This window comes from Mirounga angustirostris, unplaced genomic scaffold (genome assembly GCF_029215605.1).
Source record: "Mirounga angustirostris isolate CCGP_5_RB_7025 unplaced genomic scaffold, mMirAng1.0.hap1 SCAF_2, whole genome shotgun sequence".
NCBI classification, from domain to species: Eukaryota; Metazoa; Chordata; class Mammalia; order Carnivora; family Phocidae; genus Mirounga; species Mirounga angustirostris.
Genome location: NW_026991710.1, coordinates 137,888,053 through 137,905,131, shown reverse-complemented (window position 1 = coordinate 137,905,131; position 17,079 = coordinate 137,888,053). Strand labels below are relative to the sequence as shown.

Below are 17,079 nucleotides of genomic sequence, written 5' to 3'. Positions count from 1 at the left end.
ATATTCAGCTCTTTTGTCATTTGACTTTGGAAGGAGTCAGATAAAAATGTAACATTTATGCCTCTAACTTTAGTTATGTGACATAAGTCTAGAGGAAAAAATTAAATCTACTTCTAAATTTTACATAGAGAGCTTTGTAAATTCAAGAAGTGACAAGCCTTTAAAAAATATTTCATTATACATCTAAGTGCCTTGACATGATTCCCCAAAGTAATGGTGCAGGGGTGGGGAGGGTTGGGACTATCAGTTCAACAAACCAGTGACCAGAAAATGAAATTGAATCTGTTTTAGATCTTACCTATATACTGATTTAGTTTTACCTTCAGTGTCAAACCTTTGTACATCTTTTCTTTTCCCTCTGCTCTTCAACAATAATAATGAGCCACAGTGATACATATTTTGTGTATCTTTTTAAATTCATTGAAACTCCAAGCAAGTGGAATGATCCCCATTTACTCAAAAAATCACAGAGTTTTAAAAAGGAACAAAGTTGAGTTTACAACCTAGTTAATATGTCTGATGCATTTCCCTCCACCTTCCTCCCCCTTACCCACTGATTTAAAGGAGGTAACCTTGGATTTGTGTTTCAGCCTTTTGCCCTTTAATCCTAATGATGATTAGTTACTCTTGATAAATGATGAATGAATTTTTATTTTGAATGTTTAGCTCTTTATCAGGGGATTTAAAAATTGACCAATCTGTGCAATTTATTATCCCTATATAACATGAATTACTTACTCGTTTTTCATTAGTTTTCAGTGTGTTTGTTAGAGTTGGGCCGGAATTTTTACTGATCTTTTTTAAAAAGAATATACTACAATCTTGGTTGGTAGTACGTGTTGATTTTCTGAAATTCTGTATTATTTTGATACAGTGGTTTATTTTCTCCTCCCTCAGCAACTTGTGAAGTAATAGTAACACACAGTGATTAGTGTAAAGTGATTGATAAGAAAGAGGTAATTCTGAATGGCTGTGAGGGGTTCATTTCCCCCTTTCCCCTTTTGGTAGGTTAGCCAAAAAGTGGCTCAGCTGGAACAACCATAGGCCTTTGTTAATGGCATTCTTTGAAGGCTGTTCTCAGAGCAGAAGTATGCAGATCTTGGCTCTCCATTTGCGCAGTCTTCACCATTATTCCTGGGCCTGGAGAGTCTTTGATCTGTTTCTCGTTACCTGTAGAAACTAGGATTACTTCGTCCCTCTTAGGCTAACCAATAAGTATATAATGTGTGTGTGGAGATGGGAGAGTGCAACTTATTCTCTCTCTTGGAGTGCTCTCTGCGCGTGTCTAGCCAGCTGACTCAGGCTGGTCTCCAGCCGCTAGAACTTTGGCCATGCAGCATACAGAACACCTAAGCCTAGATTATGCTATGGAATGAGAATTTGGGGGAATGAATTTACTTCTCTGCTTGTCAGTTTTTTTCCTAACAGACCTTATGCTGTATCTGTATAATGTGATAGTGGTGTGTGTTTGTGATCTCTCTGTGTGACAAGAATCCTTTGAGGTTTTTTAGCAGAAAGATACTGCTTTTGAATAAGAGATGGTAAGTATTATAAGCTAGAGCCAAGTGGAAGGACACTGAAAACTACCTTTCAAATGACAGGGCAAGTATAAAACATTAGTTGGATTAAATTTTTATGAGTATTTCTACGGGATATATACTGTTATTTAAAGTATAAGGAAAGCTTCTTGCCTACCTTAAAGTAAATATCTTAAGACATTATTATCCTGAGTTTTGTTCCTTACACTGTTGTCTCAGCCATATTCCTTCCTTTCCTTTTATCTGTAGTCAGGTAGTTTGGAACTTGCAGAATCCACAAAGGCAGGTCTAAAGAGTGAGCCAGGATGCAAGGTTTAATGAAACTATGGGATGAAGTGGGCTGGCCCGACCCCTACTTTGTCTGAGGTTGCTCTTCAGAGTTTAGCTCTCAGGTATTAGCCGATCTAAAATCTATACTTTTTAGCTTATAGTAATTTAAAATATTGTTAAACCTTTTTTTTTCTGTAACTCTGGATTAGCTAAATTGCTTATGTCAACTCAGTCAAGTGTTCCATGGCTATCCGAGGTAGGAGCATAAATACTTCTCAGTTTTGGTGTAAGACATGTATGGATTCCTTAAAGTAGCTTCCTGTTACCTGTTGTATGTGGAATTATTTTACTTAAAACCTTGTAATGATTTTATCATTAGGTATAGCTCATTAACACTTGAGATCTTAAGAATAGTCAACCAAGTATGCTTTGATTTTATCAAGGCATTTTGAATGTCACTTACATTTTAGTTCAAACCAGTCTCTGTGTAAGCCTGAAGCTATTCAGGCATTTCTCTAGTGAAATCATTTCTCAGTTAGGAACTGGAATTATTTCGTCCAGGAAACCAATCATTGGGGAACAGCTTTATGTACCAGGTTGCTAACCGTGATTATTATATCTTTATGGAAAATTTTTCTAAACAAATTTTTTATCCCCGTCCAAACTTGAAGAATCAGATTTGTCACTATTTATCAAAGGAGTTTAAAAAAGAATTGTTTTAAGACTTTTTAAGGGCGCCTGGGTGGCTCAGTTGGTTAAGCGACTGCCTTCGGCTCAGGTCATGATCCTGGAGTCCCGGGATCGAGTCCCGCATCAGGCTCCCTGCTCGGCAGGGAGTCTGCTTCTCCCTCTCCCACTCCCCGTTTGTGTTCCCTCTCTCGCTCTGTCTTTCTCTGTCAAATAAATAAATAAAAATCTTTAAAAAAAAAAAAAAGATTTTTTAAAAAGTGACAAGATAATCCATTACTTTATGTAATGTGAACCAGTAAGAGTGGTGTTGCGGTATATCCCTCTGTCCTTTGCAGTTCTAGTTGGAAGAGGTCTACAAGGTCTACTCTTTGTATCTAAATCCTTCAAAGCAAATTTGCTGTTTTCTTTTAAAATTTAAAAAAAAAATTATGCTATTAGTGTTGCTTCAGAATATGTTGGCATTTTAATTGTATTGAATACTACTAGTTGTTTTGGGGGTACGGGGTACTCATGCCTTCAGAATATTGGTACCCTGATAGGTGAACTGTTTTATGCCTCACTGAAAATTAATAAAAATCCTGAATAGTATACTTAAAGAGAATGAAATGAGAATATTTACTATCAAAAATGAAGAACTGATAATGTACTAAAACAGGCATTTTCAGTACACTTGGTTTAAAATGGTCCAAGCTATTTGGAAAATTATTTAGTAATTTATATCCAGAGTTTTAATAATAATCATACTCTTGGCTCCAATAATTCCACCCTTTACAAATAGATTTTTGGGAAACCTGAGGTACAGAAATTTACATAAAAGCATGTTCATCAGGGCATCATTTATTATATATTGAACAAATTGGAAGCTCCCTAAATGTGCTTATTTATGAGACAAGTTAAATCATGCCAGATCTATAAAGGAGTTACTGATATAGCTACTGAAATTATACTTACGAAGAATATTTATAACATGGAAAAACTTAATGCAACTTTAGTTTTTAAAAGGGAACAGTATACAAAACTATAATGTGGTCTCAGAAGAAAAGAATTAGAAGACTAGAAAAGTTGAACACTGACATTGGTCATGGTCTGGTTTCTATAGCATACATATATTTACTATCAGAAACATTTTTCAAAGAATTTAGGTATTTGAGAAGAGTTTGAAAACAAGAGGCTTCCTTTAATCATTCACAAAACATTTTCAGAAATAAAATGTGTCTGTACTAAAAGCAGTTCCTTTATATAAAAGTTAAAGACTGTATAAGCTTCTTTGGTTTTTGAGAAATAAGCAACTTCAAGTTCAAATCTACTTTTCTAAGTTTTGAATTAGAAACAGTTGTGGTTTAATTTTATGAAAAATGTTAACTACTGTATGGAAACAGCAGAAATGATTAAATACCCACTAAAGCAGAAGCTTGCTTTTAAGTTTCGTGTTATAAGATTCCAAGTGACAGCATTTTATTTCTCAAAAGCTACCCATTGTGATTCTTCATACTTTACAACTTAAATGAGGAATGATAAAAAAAACTTCATAATTTGTCTCTAATTCATACACCACCAAGATGATTTGAATTTAGCAATTAACAGATTTGCTACACTTGTTTTAAATTCTCATAAAAAGGAAATCTGGAATGAGTTGATGCATTTATAATCAAAATATGAAGACTGTGAGTATGCAAAAATGACTTAAATATAAATACAATTTTATTCTGACATGACGAAATTACCTTGTTATAACAATTATCAATTTTTTAAAAATTATTTTTTGAGTTATTATTTTGCATATTAAAGGTCTTTACGTTTCTTCTGTTTTATAGATATTTGAGATATTTGGACCTGTCGCACATCCATTTTATGTGTTACGGTTTAATTCTTCAGAGCACATTGAGAGTAAAGGTATTAAAATAAAGGATACTATGTATTTTGCTCCATCAATGAAAGACTTCACCCAGTACATATTCACAGAAAAACTTAAACAGTAAGTATGTTACTGACATGTTAGTTGTTGTCTGCTTATTTAATTTATATTTTACGAATAATTTTCAGTGAAGGTAGTTTCTTGTTAAGTATCTGTGTTCCAAAGCATTCATTTATTTTCCTAATAACATCTCTGAAAGCTACAATTTGTTATCAGATTTTACAGGTAGAGATGATTTTTATCTTTTACCCAAAATGACATAATCAACTAGCAGGACTACATTTAGGCCATATAAAGTTTCTGAATTCTAATTCATATTTTTTTCCATGACATACCTTTTTTTTTATAAACATGCTACTTCAGCATTAGTATTACCACTTAAAAAGAATTCTTTTCCATTTTAAATAGAATTATTCCTTGGATTTCATTATAGGCTTAACTGTTTAATAAAACTTGGTAATTCTCAAGAAAAAAAAATTAATAAATTTCTGGTTGCTTATAGATTGTAAATTTATAGAAGAGAGAACAAAAATATGCCCCTAAAAAGTTGTGTATCAAGTTGATAAACAGGGTTGATTTCTTTCTTATTTTTTAAATTTATATTTATTTTTTTGGGGGGGGGAGGGTGCATGTGCAGCACACGTGCAACCAGGGAGAGGGGCAGAGGGAGAAGCAGACTCCCCACTGAGCAGGGAGCCCTATGTGGAGCTCGATCCCGGGACCATGGGATCATGACCTGAGCTGAAGACAGACGTTTAACCGACTGAGCCACCCAGGCGCCCCTAAACAGGGTTGATTTAACCAACAAACTACTGCTTTCCATTTTGTGGATGCTAAATGATGCCTGTGACATTTGGGTAGTAATATTTCTGCATGTTTATGCTACTCATTAATTGTGCATTTTCCATGTATTATTTGTGTTGCTAAGTGTTAGCTGTAAAGCTGCTTATATCAGTTGAACTTGTTATTATAATCATATAATTTATTTTTGGTAAATCAGTGGTATATGGTTAAGTAGAATAGTTTTTTCAGGAAAAAAAAAAGTTGAATGCTTTGAAAGATGTAATGAATATGAGCCACTAAAAATACTGTAAAATTAGTAGGAGTGGAAGAAACACTAAGAAAGATAGGGGGAAGGGTGGGGATCTAAAAAGATTTTGCACTCAGTTTGACACACAACTCCCTTTTAGGTATAGCTGTCTTTTGATGGGAAACTTGAAGTGTAGTTGAAGCAGTAGGAATGTGTTTTTTGCAGAACAGAGAGGGGAACTTCAGTCAGTGAGTAGCCTTACTGCTACCTCAAAAGTACTAGTCCCCATTGCATGGTGTAAAATCTCTAAAGCACTTATATATTAAATCAAGTCTCTGAATTTCATTTATCATAATTCATTAAACTCATGCTTAAGAATCCACATAATTATCTGAGGAACATTTTGCCTAAGTTCTTCAGGTTGGTAAGGTTGATTTTTCTAAGTAACCGCTGAAAAGAAAGGTAAATTAAATAGAAAAATCGTGTTTTAAAATCATGCCTTAAATAGGTGGCATTTCATTCTGCTTTAAATATTAGGATGTTGCTGTGGATATGTGATTTTTCGGCTTTTAACAAAAATATTTTAGCTTAAAACAGATAAACTTGAAAAGCTTCTCTAAAGACATTTATTAAATAGATTTTAAACAAGAGAAGTCTGTGTTCTTGATTTGCAAGAATAAGAGTTTTTTCCTGGAAAGAAACAATAAACTAAATTGGGAAATTAGGCCCACCCAGCAGAAGCCCCATTTAACAAAGTTTTTTTTTTTATTCTAGACTGCAATTTGGTGTCTGCATGGGCACTCAGTAGAGTACTTTGCCTTTGAGGTAGAGAAGGTCACCTCCTCTAGTTTATCCACCTCTTGTAAGGCTATTTTAATTTTAGCTTCCCATGAGCTTATTCTTGTTGAAAGTGCTTTTTGAAATGTTGTTTGATCTCTTCTTTAGTAGATTTTGATTTTCTGTGGTAAATGCGCTATTGGGGAACTTTCCCCATTTATGTCTTTAAACCCCATAGGCCGTGTGATGGCATATATGCAAAAAGGAGTACTGGAGCTGTGTTAAATGCATAGGTGTAAACTGATCATTAACGAGTAAGCTTTTTTTTTTTAATGGTAGAAAAATCATTGATAATGCCCCATGTACAGTGTCAAAAGTTCTGAATCAAAATTTTAGAGGAGACTTAATGATATTCCTATTTTGCCAGCCCACTGACATCTGTACATTGGTTTTTATGGATTGTGGTTTAATATATTAATGATTTTAATGAATTAAATCCTGAGAATCTCATTTGTTTTTGGGATCTAGTTTAAAGCAGTGAGGACAACGTCTACTCCTAATACTTTATAATATTTTAATGTAACTGAGTAACAAGATACTGTCAAACTTACAAAATCAAAAAGATTAAAGAGATAAAGGTGAGCTTTCAGAAATCATAGTCATACTTAATAATATATGTATTTTTGTTCATTGTAGAGTATAAAACTTTCCACTAAAAGTAGTTAGTGCTTGTGATTATACTGTCTTTCAGACTCTTCAGAATTCTTTCTCCTTACCAAATGAGATAGCTTTTATTCCACCCTCTCTGCTTTGAGGAATACTGTTGGAATAAGCTTTGGTTACTCATGGAATATTGTTGATATTCCTCAGGTAAATAGAGGAAGAAGAATTTCATGTTGTTACCTCTACCGTTAAACCTGTAAATCTTAAGGGAGTGCCTCCTGGTCATTTTTGTGTCCTTAGCACCTGAAACAGTGTGTCTGACCTATAGTTGGTGTAGAATAAGCATTTGTTGAGGTGAGCTTTATGAACTGAGCTCAGGTATCATGAAAGTATCAAAGTCATAGCATCTAGAGATGCTTATGAACTGCAAAGCCACTTTCCTCTGCACACCATAGTCTTGGCTTCTCATTCTCATTCCCCCAGTCCTAATATTTTATATGTGTCCAGATTTTGTGTTTTTCTTAGGAGCTTCCCACATCTTCTGAAACAAGGTGAAGAACATATACATGGTCGTTTATTTTTTGCTCTTATTTTCATGTATATTATAAAATTAAGGATTGAGCCCATGTCTTCTACTTACTTTCTATACTACTGAGTTATAAACACAGAATCTTAAGTACTTCATGTTTTCTTTTAACTTTCTCTTTCTAGGGATAGGGGATCGGATGCGTCATGGAAGAATGATCAGGAACCACCACCGGAAGTAAGTATAAATCTCTTTACATAATATTTTAGAAAGTAAAGCAGGATTTAATTTTTTTAAGATTATTTATTTATTTGAAAGAGTGTGCGCTCACAAGCAATGGGGTGGGGGCAGAGGGAGAAGAAGTGGGGCTAGATCCCAGAACCCTGAGATCATGAACTGAGCTGAAGGCATATGCTTAACTCACAGCCACCCAGGCACCTCAGAACTTAATTTTATAAATTCATCTTGACCTTAAGGAGGTCTTTTCATGGGGCGCCTGGGTGGCTCAGTCGTTAAGCGTCTGCCTTCGGCTCATGTTATGATCCCAGGGTCCTGGGATCGAGCCCCGCCTCGGGCTCCTGCTCGGCGGGAAGCCTGCTTCTCCCTCTCCCACTCCCCCTGCTTGTGTTCCCTCTCTCGCTGTGTCTCTCTCTGTCAAATAAATAAATAAATAAAATCTTTAAAAAAAAAAATAAAGGAGGTCTTTTCATGCTGCCTGGCAGTCATACTGCCATCTGTGGGAGCATGTACTCTCCCCTTCTCCCAGATGACTATTTTATACCCCTCAGTAAGAGTTTTTGATTGATCATTGCAGGAAAAAAAAAAATATTTTCAGTCATATTTTAATAAGTACCAGTTTATTATTTTCCTTGTAATTTCCTATTTTTAAAAATCAATTTTGTTGACATCTGGTAAAGGCAGAATTGTCATTATTTTAAAAAATTTTATTTTTTAATATGTTAACCATATGGGACATGAATACATTTAATGGTGCCTATAATAAGCTGCCTTTCTTTTGGAGGTACAAAATCATTAGAATCTACCTACCTCTCCAGTTTTTATAATATAATTACATTCCTAAAAAGAGGATTCTTAATTTTCTTTCTTGAATCCATGTCAGCAAGATTGTTTTTCCCTGTTTATTTATTTATTGATGTAGTGTTCCATGATTCATTGTTTGCGTATAACACCCAATGCTCCATTCAGTACGTGCCCTCCTTAATACCCATCACCAGGCTAACCCATTCCAGCAAGATTAATTTTATGTCTCAAGTAACTTGATGTACAGTTTTTCTAGAGATGTGGAATAGTCAGGAATAATCTGTAGGGTTATTTAACTTTCCATGGAGATTTTCTTTTTTTTTTTTTTAAGTTATTAAAATATAAAAATTGCAGCAATAAGTGTATACATTTCTTGGAAATCGTATGAATATACACACTATAGGGGAAAATATAATTATAAGTGAGAGTTTTTAAACATACTCATGAAGTTTTATAGTATATAAATTTATTGGGTTTGTAGATTTAACTTTATTCATTTTAGATGTTCTCAAGCAGTGCTGAAGATTCATATTAATTTCTAATTTTGCTGAGGCATGAATCAGGTAACGCTGACTTACAGGTTTGCTTAACCAGTGAGTGATCCTAGTTTAGTATTCACAATGCCATGGGATTATGTTTTCTAATTTATGTTGTATATACATGTGATTTCTGTTAAGGCTCTGAAGGTTCCCTTAATGTTCTTAGTTATGTTTAGGTCATCTTCAGTAATTACTGAAGTTACATGCTTTTAAAGTATTTGAGAAAATTCACAAAGGTCTTAAAACATATTTCTTGTGAAATGAAAATATCCTAATACATCTCTGTTGTTTTAGACCTCAGCTTTGAAGTTGCTAATTATGGTAATGTTGTTTATAAAATATGTGTGATTAGGTTAATTTTAAAATTAAATCCCAGCATACTTCATGGTGTGTTTTATTTTGTTTTTGTCTTTGTTTTTGAAGTAGTTGACTGAATGTCCTTTAATTCTGTAATAGGGGAAAACTCTTTGAGATTTTAAAGTTTATTTTATTATGAAATTTTGTAGTATAGAATTATTGCCTGACGTTAATCATAGATTGTGTATAAGGCATGCATCTTCTTCACTTTGGTATGCATTTCTAATACATGAATATATAGTTTGTAGTTGAATAAATGTGTCTGAGTGCAAATTTAATATGTATACAAGAAACATGTGAATTTTTTTCTGACTTTAGGAAGTGATAGCAAAATATTGCCGAAGCAGTCTCTTTAAAATAAAACAATGCCAATTGAAATCCTTTAATACCTCCCTCCTGCTCTTAGGACATGCCCAGTGACTGGGACATAAAGTTCTTTATTCTCCAATTTTATCATCTCTGATTTCACTATATAAGAAGCTTTTGCTTTGCTTTACAAAACCAGTTTCATGTCTCAAATGTACCCTGCCTTTGCACATATTCCCTCTCCTTGAAATTTTCCTTTCCTTTATTCACTGCTAATTCATCATTAGAGATTTATCTTGAGTTTATCTTCTAAAGATAAAGATATTATCTAAGTCTTTCCCTGCAGCCCAGTCTAAATTGCATCTGCAGTGATTTTCTCTTTCCTTACTTTGCTTTATTTATTTACATCCCTTACTATGCTTGACATTATATTATTAAAAGGATTAATACCTATAGAATGTTTAGAACAGTGCCTGTCATATAATGGGTATGTATAAATTTTTGAGTGAATGAAAGATAAAACATTCTCTTCTATTTTTTATCAGTTCTGATCATTGATGTTATTTGCATATTCCTAACTGTTCCTTCCCTTTAGCATTGTTGACATTCTTGACTCAAGCTTGAAGTCAGTCTTCTAGCTAGGGAATACACATATCTGAAGGTTGTTAAAGATTGGCATTTTAAAGTTACCTATCTGTGCAAAAAAAGAATTATCTATCCAAAACTTTCTAGGAAAAAAAAAGCCTTGAGTACTCTGGCCTGTGTTAATTAAGAGTCATAAATAGTTAATTCAGATATTACTAGAAAATACTACATATCAAAAAGTAATACTCTTTCAGGGTCAGTGTTAAATAATAGGCCTATCCTTCTCACTTCCAAGTATGTACCAATGAATTAAATCCATTTGACATAATTATATTTTTCCTCTGCAAGGCCTTAGATTTCAGTGATGATGAAAAGGAAAAAGAAGCCAAACAGAGGAAAAAATCTCAGATTCAGGGCCGGAAAAAATTCAAGTCTGAATCTAATGAATCAAGTGAGTAAATGCAATATATAGTAATTTTTTATCTTCACTTAACATTTATATAAGTCAATAACTAATAAAATTGAAGGAAACATGTGGGATCTCTCTTTACCTCGTGGCATTCATCTAACATAGGAGGCTTTACACAATACGAGATGTGGCAGAGGAGAGTCATGAGGGATATTCAGTGTTAGTTTTTCAAGCTTCAGTATGTAAAAATGGCTTCTAGGGGTAAAACTAAGCCTTGTTAGTCATTTGTGCATATAGGCACTTTTTTCTTAAGAAACCTCTTTGCTTCCATATTTAGAATTAAATGATAGGGTACTTAATACCTAAATCAAAGTATTTTATTTTTTAACATGCATTTCCATTCATTATGCCTTTCAAATTTTAAAGGAAACTTTAAAAAAAGTTAAACTTTTTATAGATTCACACACAGTTGTAAGAAATAATTGAGATTTTCTTGCATGTCCATTACCCACTTTCCTGAAATGGTAACATATTGTAAAACTATACAGTACAATATCACAACCAGGATGTTGACATTGAGACAATCGGATACAGAATATTTCCACCACAGAAAAGGATCCCCCATGTTGCCTTTTTATAGTCACTCCCACTTCCCTCCCTCCCACCTCCTTAACTTCTGGCAATTACTAATTTGTTCTCCATTTCTATAATATATTTTGTCGTGTCAAAAATGATTACATAAATGGAGCCACACAGTATGTTACCTTTAGGGATTGGCTTTCGTCACTGAACATAATTTCCTGGAGATTCATCCAGATCGTTTTATGTGTCATGTTTGTTTCTTTTCATTTAGGAGTGTAGTATTCCATGGTATGACTATACTACTGGTTGTTTACCAGTCATGAGTTGAAGGACATCTGGGTTGTTAACATTTTTTGGTTACAGGAATAAAGTTGTTTTATGTATTTGTGTTCAGATTTTTGTGTGAATACAGCTTTTCATTTATCTGGGATCAATGTCTAAGAATAATTGCTGGATTATGTGGTAGTTGGATTCCCATGAGTGACTCAGTTTCTCTGCTTTCTTACCAACATTTGGTTTTGTCACTTTTTTATTTTAGTCATTCTGATAGGTGTGTAGTGATATCTAATTGTGATTTTAATTTGCATTTTCCTAATGGCTAAAGATTTTGAACATCCTTCCATGTCCTTATTTGCTATTTGCATATCTTCTTCAGTGATATATTTGTTCATGTCTCTTGCCCATTTTCTAACTATATTTCTGCTTTTTTGTTCTTGGAGTTACGAAGTTTGTACATAATTGTTCCAGCCTGTAACTTGTATTTTTATCCTCTCAAGAGGGCCATTTACAGGACAAAAGGTTTTAAATTCGATGAAGCCTAATTTATTGTTTTCCTTTTGTGGAGTCAGAATTTCTTGTCTAGACCTACATTCCAGATTTTTTCTTCTGTTTTTTTTCCTAAAAGTTTTCAAAGTTATTTTAGCTATTCTAGTTCCTTTGCTTTTCCATATGCATTTTATAATAATCTTCTCTATATTGGCAAAAGTCTTGCGGGGATTTTTTTTTTTTTTTTTCCCTTCTTGCTGGGATTTTAATGGGAGTCGTGTAAAACCTGTTTATTGGTTTGGAGAGAATTGATACATTAACTGTATTGAGTCTTCCATTGTGCAATAATGGTATACATCTCTATTAATTTAGATTTTTGGTTCTTTTCAGCAGCATTTTGTCATGTTTAGAATACAAATTCTGTTTTTTTTTTTCATTAGTATACACCTAAATATTTAATTTTTCAAGTCATTGTAAATGGTTTTGCATTTTTAGTTCCAGTGTCCATGTTTTTGTTGCTAGAATATAGAAATAAAATTTATATTTGTACGTTTAGCTTATATGTTGTGACCTTACTGAACTCACTAGTTCTAGGAGTTTTTTCTTTGAGATTTTCTGCTTAGCCAACTATGTCAGTTGCAAATAGGGAGAGTATTCTATCTGTTTTTGTTGTTCAAACTGTGTGGGGTTTTTTTGTCTCCCTTTCTTTCTTTTACTAGCTCTAGCTTCTGGCACTATGTTGAATAAAATGTGCTTTGTTCTTGATCCTGGGAGGAAACATTGTCTTTCATCATTAAGTATAATTTAGGTATAGGGGTTTTGTAGATGTTCTTTATCAAGTAAATTCCCATCTATTCCTATTTTTTGGAGATTTTTAAAAAAAAAATCTGTTAAATTTTGACAGTACTTTGATAAGATGACATGATTTTTTGTCAGTAGCCTGTTAAGGAGATTACACTGGTTTTAGAATATTGAACCAGCCTTTGCATCGCTGGAATAAACCAGAGGTGGTCATAGCGTATAATTCTTTATATGTATATTGTTGAATTCTCTTGTCTCTTTCTCTGATGATTTTCTTTGTTCTGAAATCTGTTTTATCTGATATTAATGTAGCTACTCCTTTTTTTTAAAAACAAAAAGATTTATTTATTTGATAGAGAGTGAGCACTAGCAGGGGGAGCAGCAGAGGGAGAGGGAGAACCAGACTCCCCACTGAGCAGCGAGCCCAACATGGGGCTCGATCCTAGGACTCTGGGATCATGACCTGAGCTGAAGGCAGATGCTTAACCGACTGAGCCACCCAGACGTCCCACTACTCCTTTATTTTGATTAATGTTTGCATGTTGTAGCTTTCACTATCCTTTTACTTTCAACCTGACTATATCCTTTGAAATGAGTATTTTGTAGACATATAGTTGGGTTATGTTTTTTAGTCCACTCTGCCAGTCATTCCCTGTGTTTTAATTGATGTATTTAGACCATTCATATTTAATGTAATTATTGATGTTTTAGGGCTGGTCTGCCCTTTTCCATTCATTTGCTCTGGTTTTCATTTCTGTTTTCTTTTATCTGACTGCTTGTCAGCACTATAACATTTTTTAGAATTCCATTTTGATTTATCTGTAGTGTTTTTGAATGTATCATTTTGTATGATTTTTTTCAGTAGTTATTAAATTTAGGTATTAAATTGTATATACGTTACTTATCACAATCAACTGGTGTCATTGTTTTGCCAGTTTGTGTAGAACTTTACCTCTTAGAAACTTTACCTCTTTATGTCCCTTTATCTTCTCTAGTTTATAATGTGAATTGCCTTAAATAGTTCATATATACAATTAGAATCATGTTACCAATTATATTTACTTCAATCATCATTTAGAAAATTCAAAGAAGGACATTTTATTGTATTTACTTATATTTTTGTCATGTTCTTCCTTCCTGATGTCTCAAGTTTCTTTCTTTTACTGTTTCTGCTTAGAGAACTTGCTTTAGTCATTCTATCAGTGTAGATCTGCTGGAGATAAATTAATAGTTTTTCTTCATTGTAGAATGTCTTTAGTTTCCCTTTTTTCTTGAGGATATTTTCATTCCGTTTAGAATTCTGGATTGAGTTTTCTTTTAGCACTTGCAAATGTTGAGCCACTTTCTTCTGTCCTCTATGGTTTCTGATGATACATCTGTTGTCCTTCCTGAGCCTCTGGCCTTTTGGATTCATTAAAAATTGATAATTTTAAGCCTTATGCTTTTTTAGTTACCATAAGACAATACCAGAAGTTAAAGAAAAGGCATTTTTGAAATTTTAAGCAGTGTTTTTTAATGTACTAAAATTAATTTTAATTTTGTTTTTATGCTTTTTTCTTCACTCAAAGGTGAAAATTTTTCAGAAGTACATCAGAATTGGAATGTTCATAGCTCTGCTTCAGAGCATTCAAAAGGATATCGTAACAGAGAATTCTCACGAGGATTTTCCCGGGGTAGATATCCTCGACCTTGCCACGGCAGGCCTCCATCACCACAGTTTTATAACTCCGAGCATATGGTGTTTCAGGAGACTTCAGGATTTCCACCTCAGAGACAAGAGAATCCTATCATGCCACAGTATCCCTTTCCTCCTCCAGTGTTTGACATGCACAGTTTTTCACTCCCTCCTCCTCTACCACCACTCCCTCCACCTCCACCACCTGCATCTGTAAACCTGGGGTGGGCTGCACCTAACATGGCACCTCATCCATTAATTCCCTTACCATACTCCATTCCCCCACCCCCCCCACCACTGCCTCCACCCCCCTCTTCTGGGGATAGTACTTCTTCCCATTTTGGATCCTACTACTAGGTGACTGTATACGTTTCTGGAGAAATCTGGATTTTTTATATTATATGGGAAGAATTTTTTTTTTTTTAAAGAAAGCAGTTAGGGAGCTAGATTTTTAACATTGTAAAATACTAAATGATTCCTTCACTTGTAAGTTGATATATATTTGTAATCTTTGTGAAATTGTATCCATATGAAAATTTCACTTTTGTGGAGGAGAAAATCTAACTATGTAATATTTAATTAAAACTGAATCCATGTTTTCCCTATCCCTGCTCAATTTAACAATGTATATAGGTCTAATAGATCTGGAGCAACTTTCATCATGGGTTAAAATATATTGAACACATCGATTGTCTTCTTGGTATATCTGAAAATAAGATGTTGAAATCTTATTGAGAGTCTTTAAAATAAACTATTTTTACAAATGTATACTTTGAAAGGTGATTCTGATTGTCAATGCAATTTACCAGTAACTGTAAATGTCTTTTTTATTGTTATGTTAATCACCATACATTATATCATTAGTTTTTGATGTAGTGTTCCATGGTTCATTGTTTGCTTATAACACCCAGTGCTTTAGAGAGGGGGAGAGAGAGACAGAGTGAGTGTGGTCCAGAGGGGCGGAGGGAGAGGGAGTCCCAGGCAGACTCTGCACCAAGTGCACAGCCAGACACGGGGCTTGATTCCACAACCTGAGGTCATAACCCAAGCTAAAACCAGGAGTTGGACATAACCCACAGTGCCACCCAGGTGCCCCCACCCCCCCCTTTTTTTTTTAAAGATTATTTATTTATTTGAGAGAGAGAATGAGAGAGAGCACATGAGAGGGGGAGGGTCAGAGGGAGAAGCAGACTCCCTGCTGAGCAGGGAGCCCGATGCGGGACTCGATCCAGGGACTCCAGGATCATGACCTGAGCCGAAGGCAGTCGCTTAACCAACTGAGCCACCAAGGCGCCCGCCCCCACCCTTTTTAAAAAAAATAAAATAAGGATACAGAAAAGAAAACTCTTCAATATTGGTAGATGTTCTGACTATAAAGTTCACATTAATTATGCATAGGCAAGCTTTTCATTATCCATACAGGTTTCTAGAACTTAGGCATTATTCAGTAGACTTTACTATTAATTAAAGGGACACAGTGGTTATTCATAATAAAATATAATATTCACAATGAAGTAGATGTAACCCCATATTAGGACACTGTCTTCTGTATCTGTTTTCCAGATTCTCACATGCCTGGCACAGATTAGGTGCTTAATAAATATTTATTGAATGACTGAATTTAGAGCTTTTAATTAAATTACCACTAAATGTTATTTTACCTCGTGAAATGTAAATGCAAAGAAAATTATGGAATTTTAGAAATAGAAGAGGCCTTAGAAGTAGTTTAAACTAGTCCTCATTTAGCAGGTAATGAGGAACCTAAGGGTTCCAATTTAAGTAATTTAAGATAACTCAATGGGATGACAAGGAGTTGAACCTAGTTTTCTTGATTTTCACATCAGTACCTCTTATTAAATTGTTGCTTCCCAATCTTTTAATTCCTTGACACTCTTAGAAAATAGTATTTTTATGCACATCATTGGGGTAATCTGGAGATCATTCATCACAACCCCATGGCCCTTCACGTCCCTGGAGGCTGGGGAGACTAAGTTTCTGGGGCCCAATTGAGAAGTTCTTGCTTTGGTATACATTGACTTTATCATATGTTGTACTTTATTATTCTTCCTTGAAATGTGTTCGTAGCTTCTCTTTAGGAGTTAACCTTCATAGTTTATGGCAGTCTTTTTTTTTTCTGGTTGATAGAATATTCTTAGAATTGAGATTATATCTAGAAGTACTAAAAACATTTTTCTACAACCATGGAAAGAGTGAGATGTTAACATTCAATTACAGTATATCAACAAGCCATTGTAATTACCATGGCATTTAAAAAATCTTTGAACCTCTGTGCCTTAAGTACTGGTGTCTGACTGTAGGTATTATCTGATGAATATAAAATGTGATAAATAAATGATGGTGGCTTCTCAAATGTTCTCTCAGTATCAATAGCCACTACACTGTGCAAAACCTGTTATTGCAGCTTTTAAAACTGTTTATTGTGTGCTCGCATAACATACAGGAGTGCTGAGGAAATCATTTGCTCTCTCCATCTCATTGCTCTTGCACATATCTGTTTGACTAGGCATCATGTAGTGTTTAATCTTAGGATTTGGGACTGTCAGGCTCATTTATGTAAGCTGTGTTAGTAGCTGATTCATTCAAAGCAAA

The 17,079-nt window shown here is 34.2% G+C and overlaps 1 protein-coding gene across 2 annotated transcripts in view; it reads left to right on the top strand.

Annotated features, from left to right (window-relative positions):
- NAF1 (nuclear assembly factor 1 ribonucleoprotein) overlaps positions 1-15,340 on the top strand; it is a 38,741-nt gene extending 23,401 nt beyond the window's left edge. The window contains exons 5-8 of one of the 2 annotated variants that reach the window (XM_045880192.2): positions 4,313-4,473; positions 7,595-7,646; positions 10,586-10,688; positions 14,363-15,340. In XM_045880192.2, the coding sequence (XP_045736148.1) occupies positions 4,313-4,473; positions 7,595-7,646; positions 10,586-10,688; positions 14,363-14,826 (780 nt within the window). In that variant the 3' untranslated portion in view covers positions 14,827-15,340. The remainder of the gene's footprint in view (positions 1-4,312; positions 4,474-7,594; positions 7,647-10,585; positions 10,689-14,362) is intronic. The other variant, XM_064585223.1, reaches the window with a different exon arrangement.
- Positions 15,341-17,079: the final 1,739 nt, after the last annotated feature.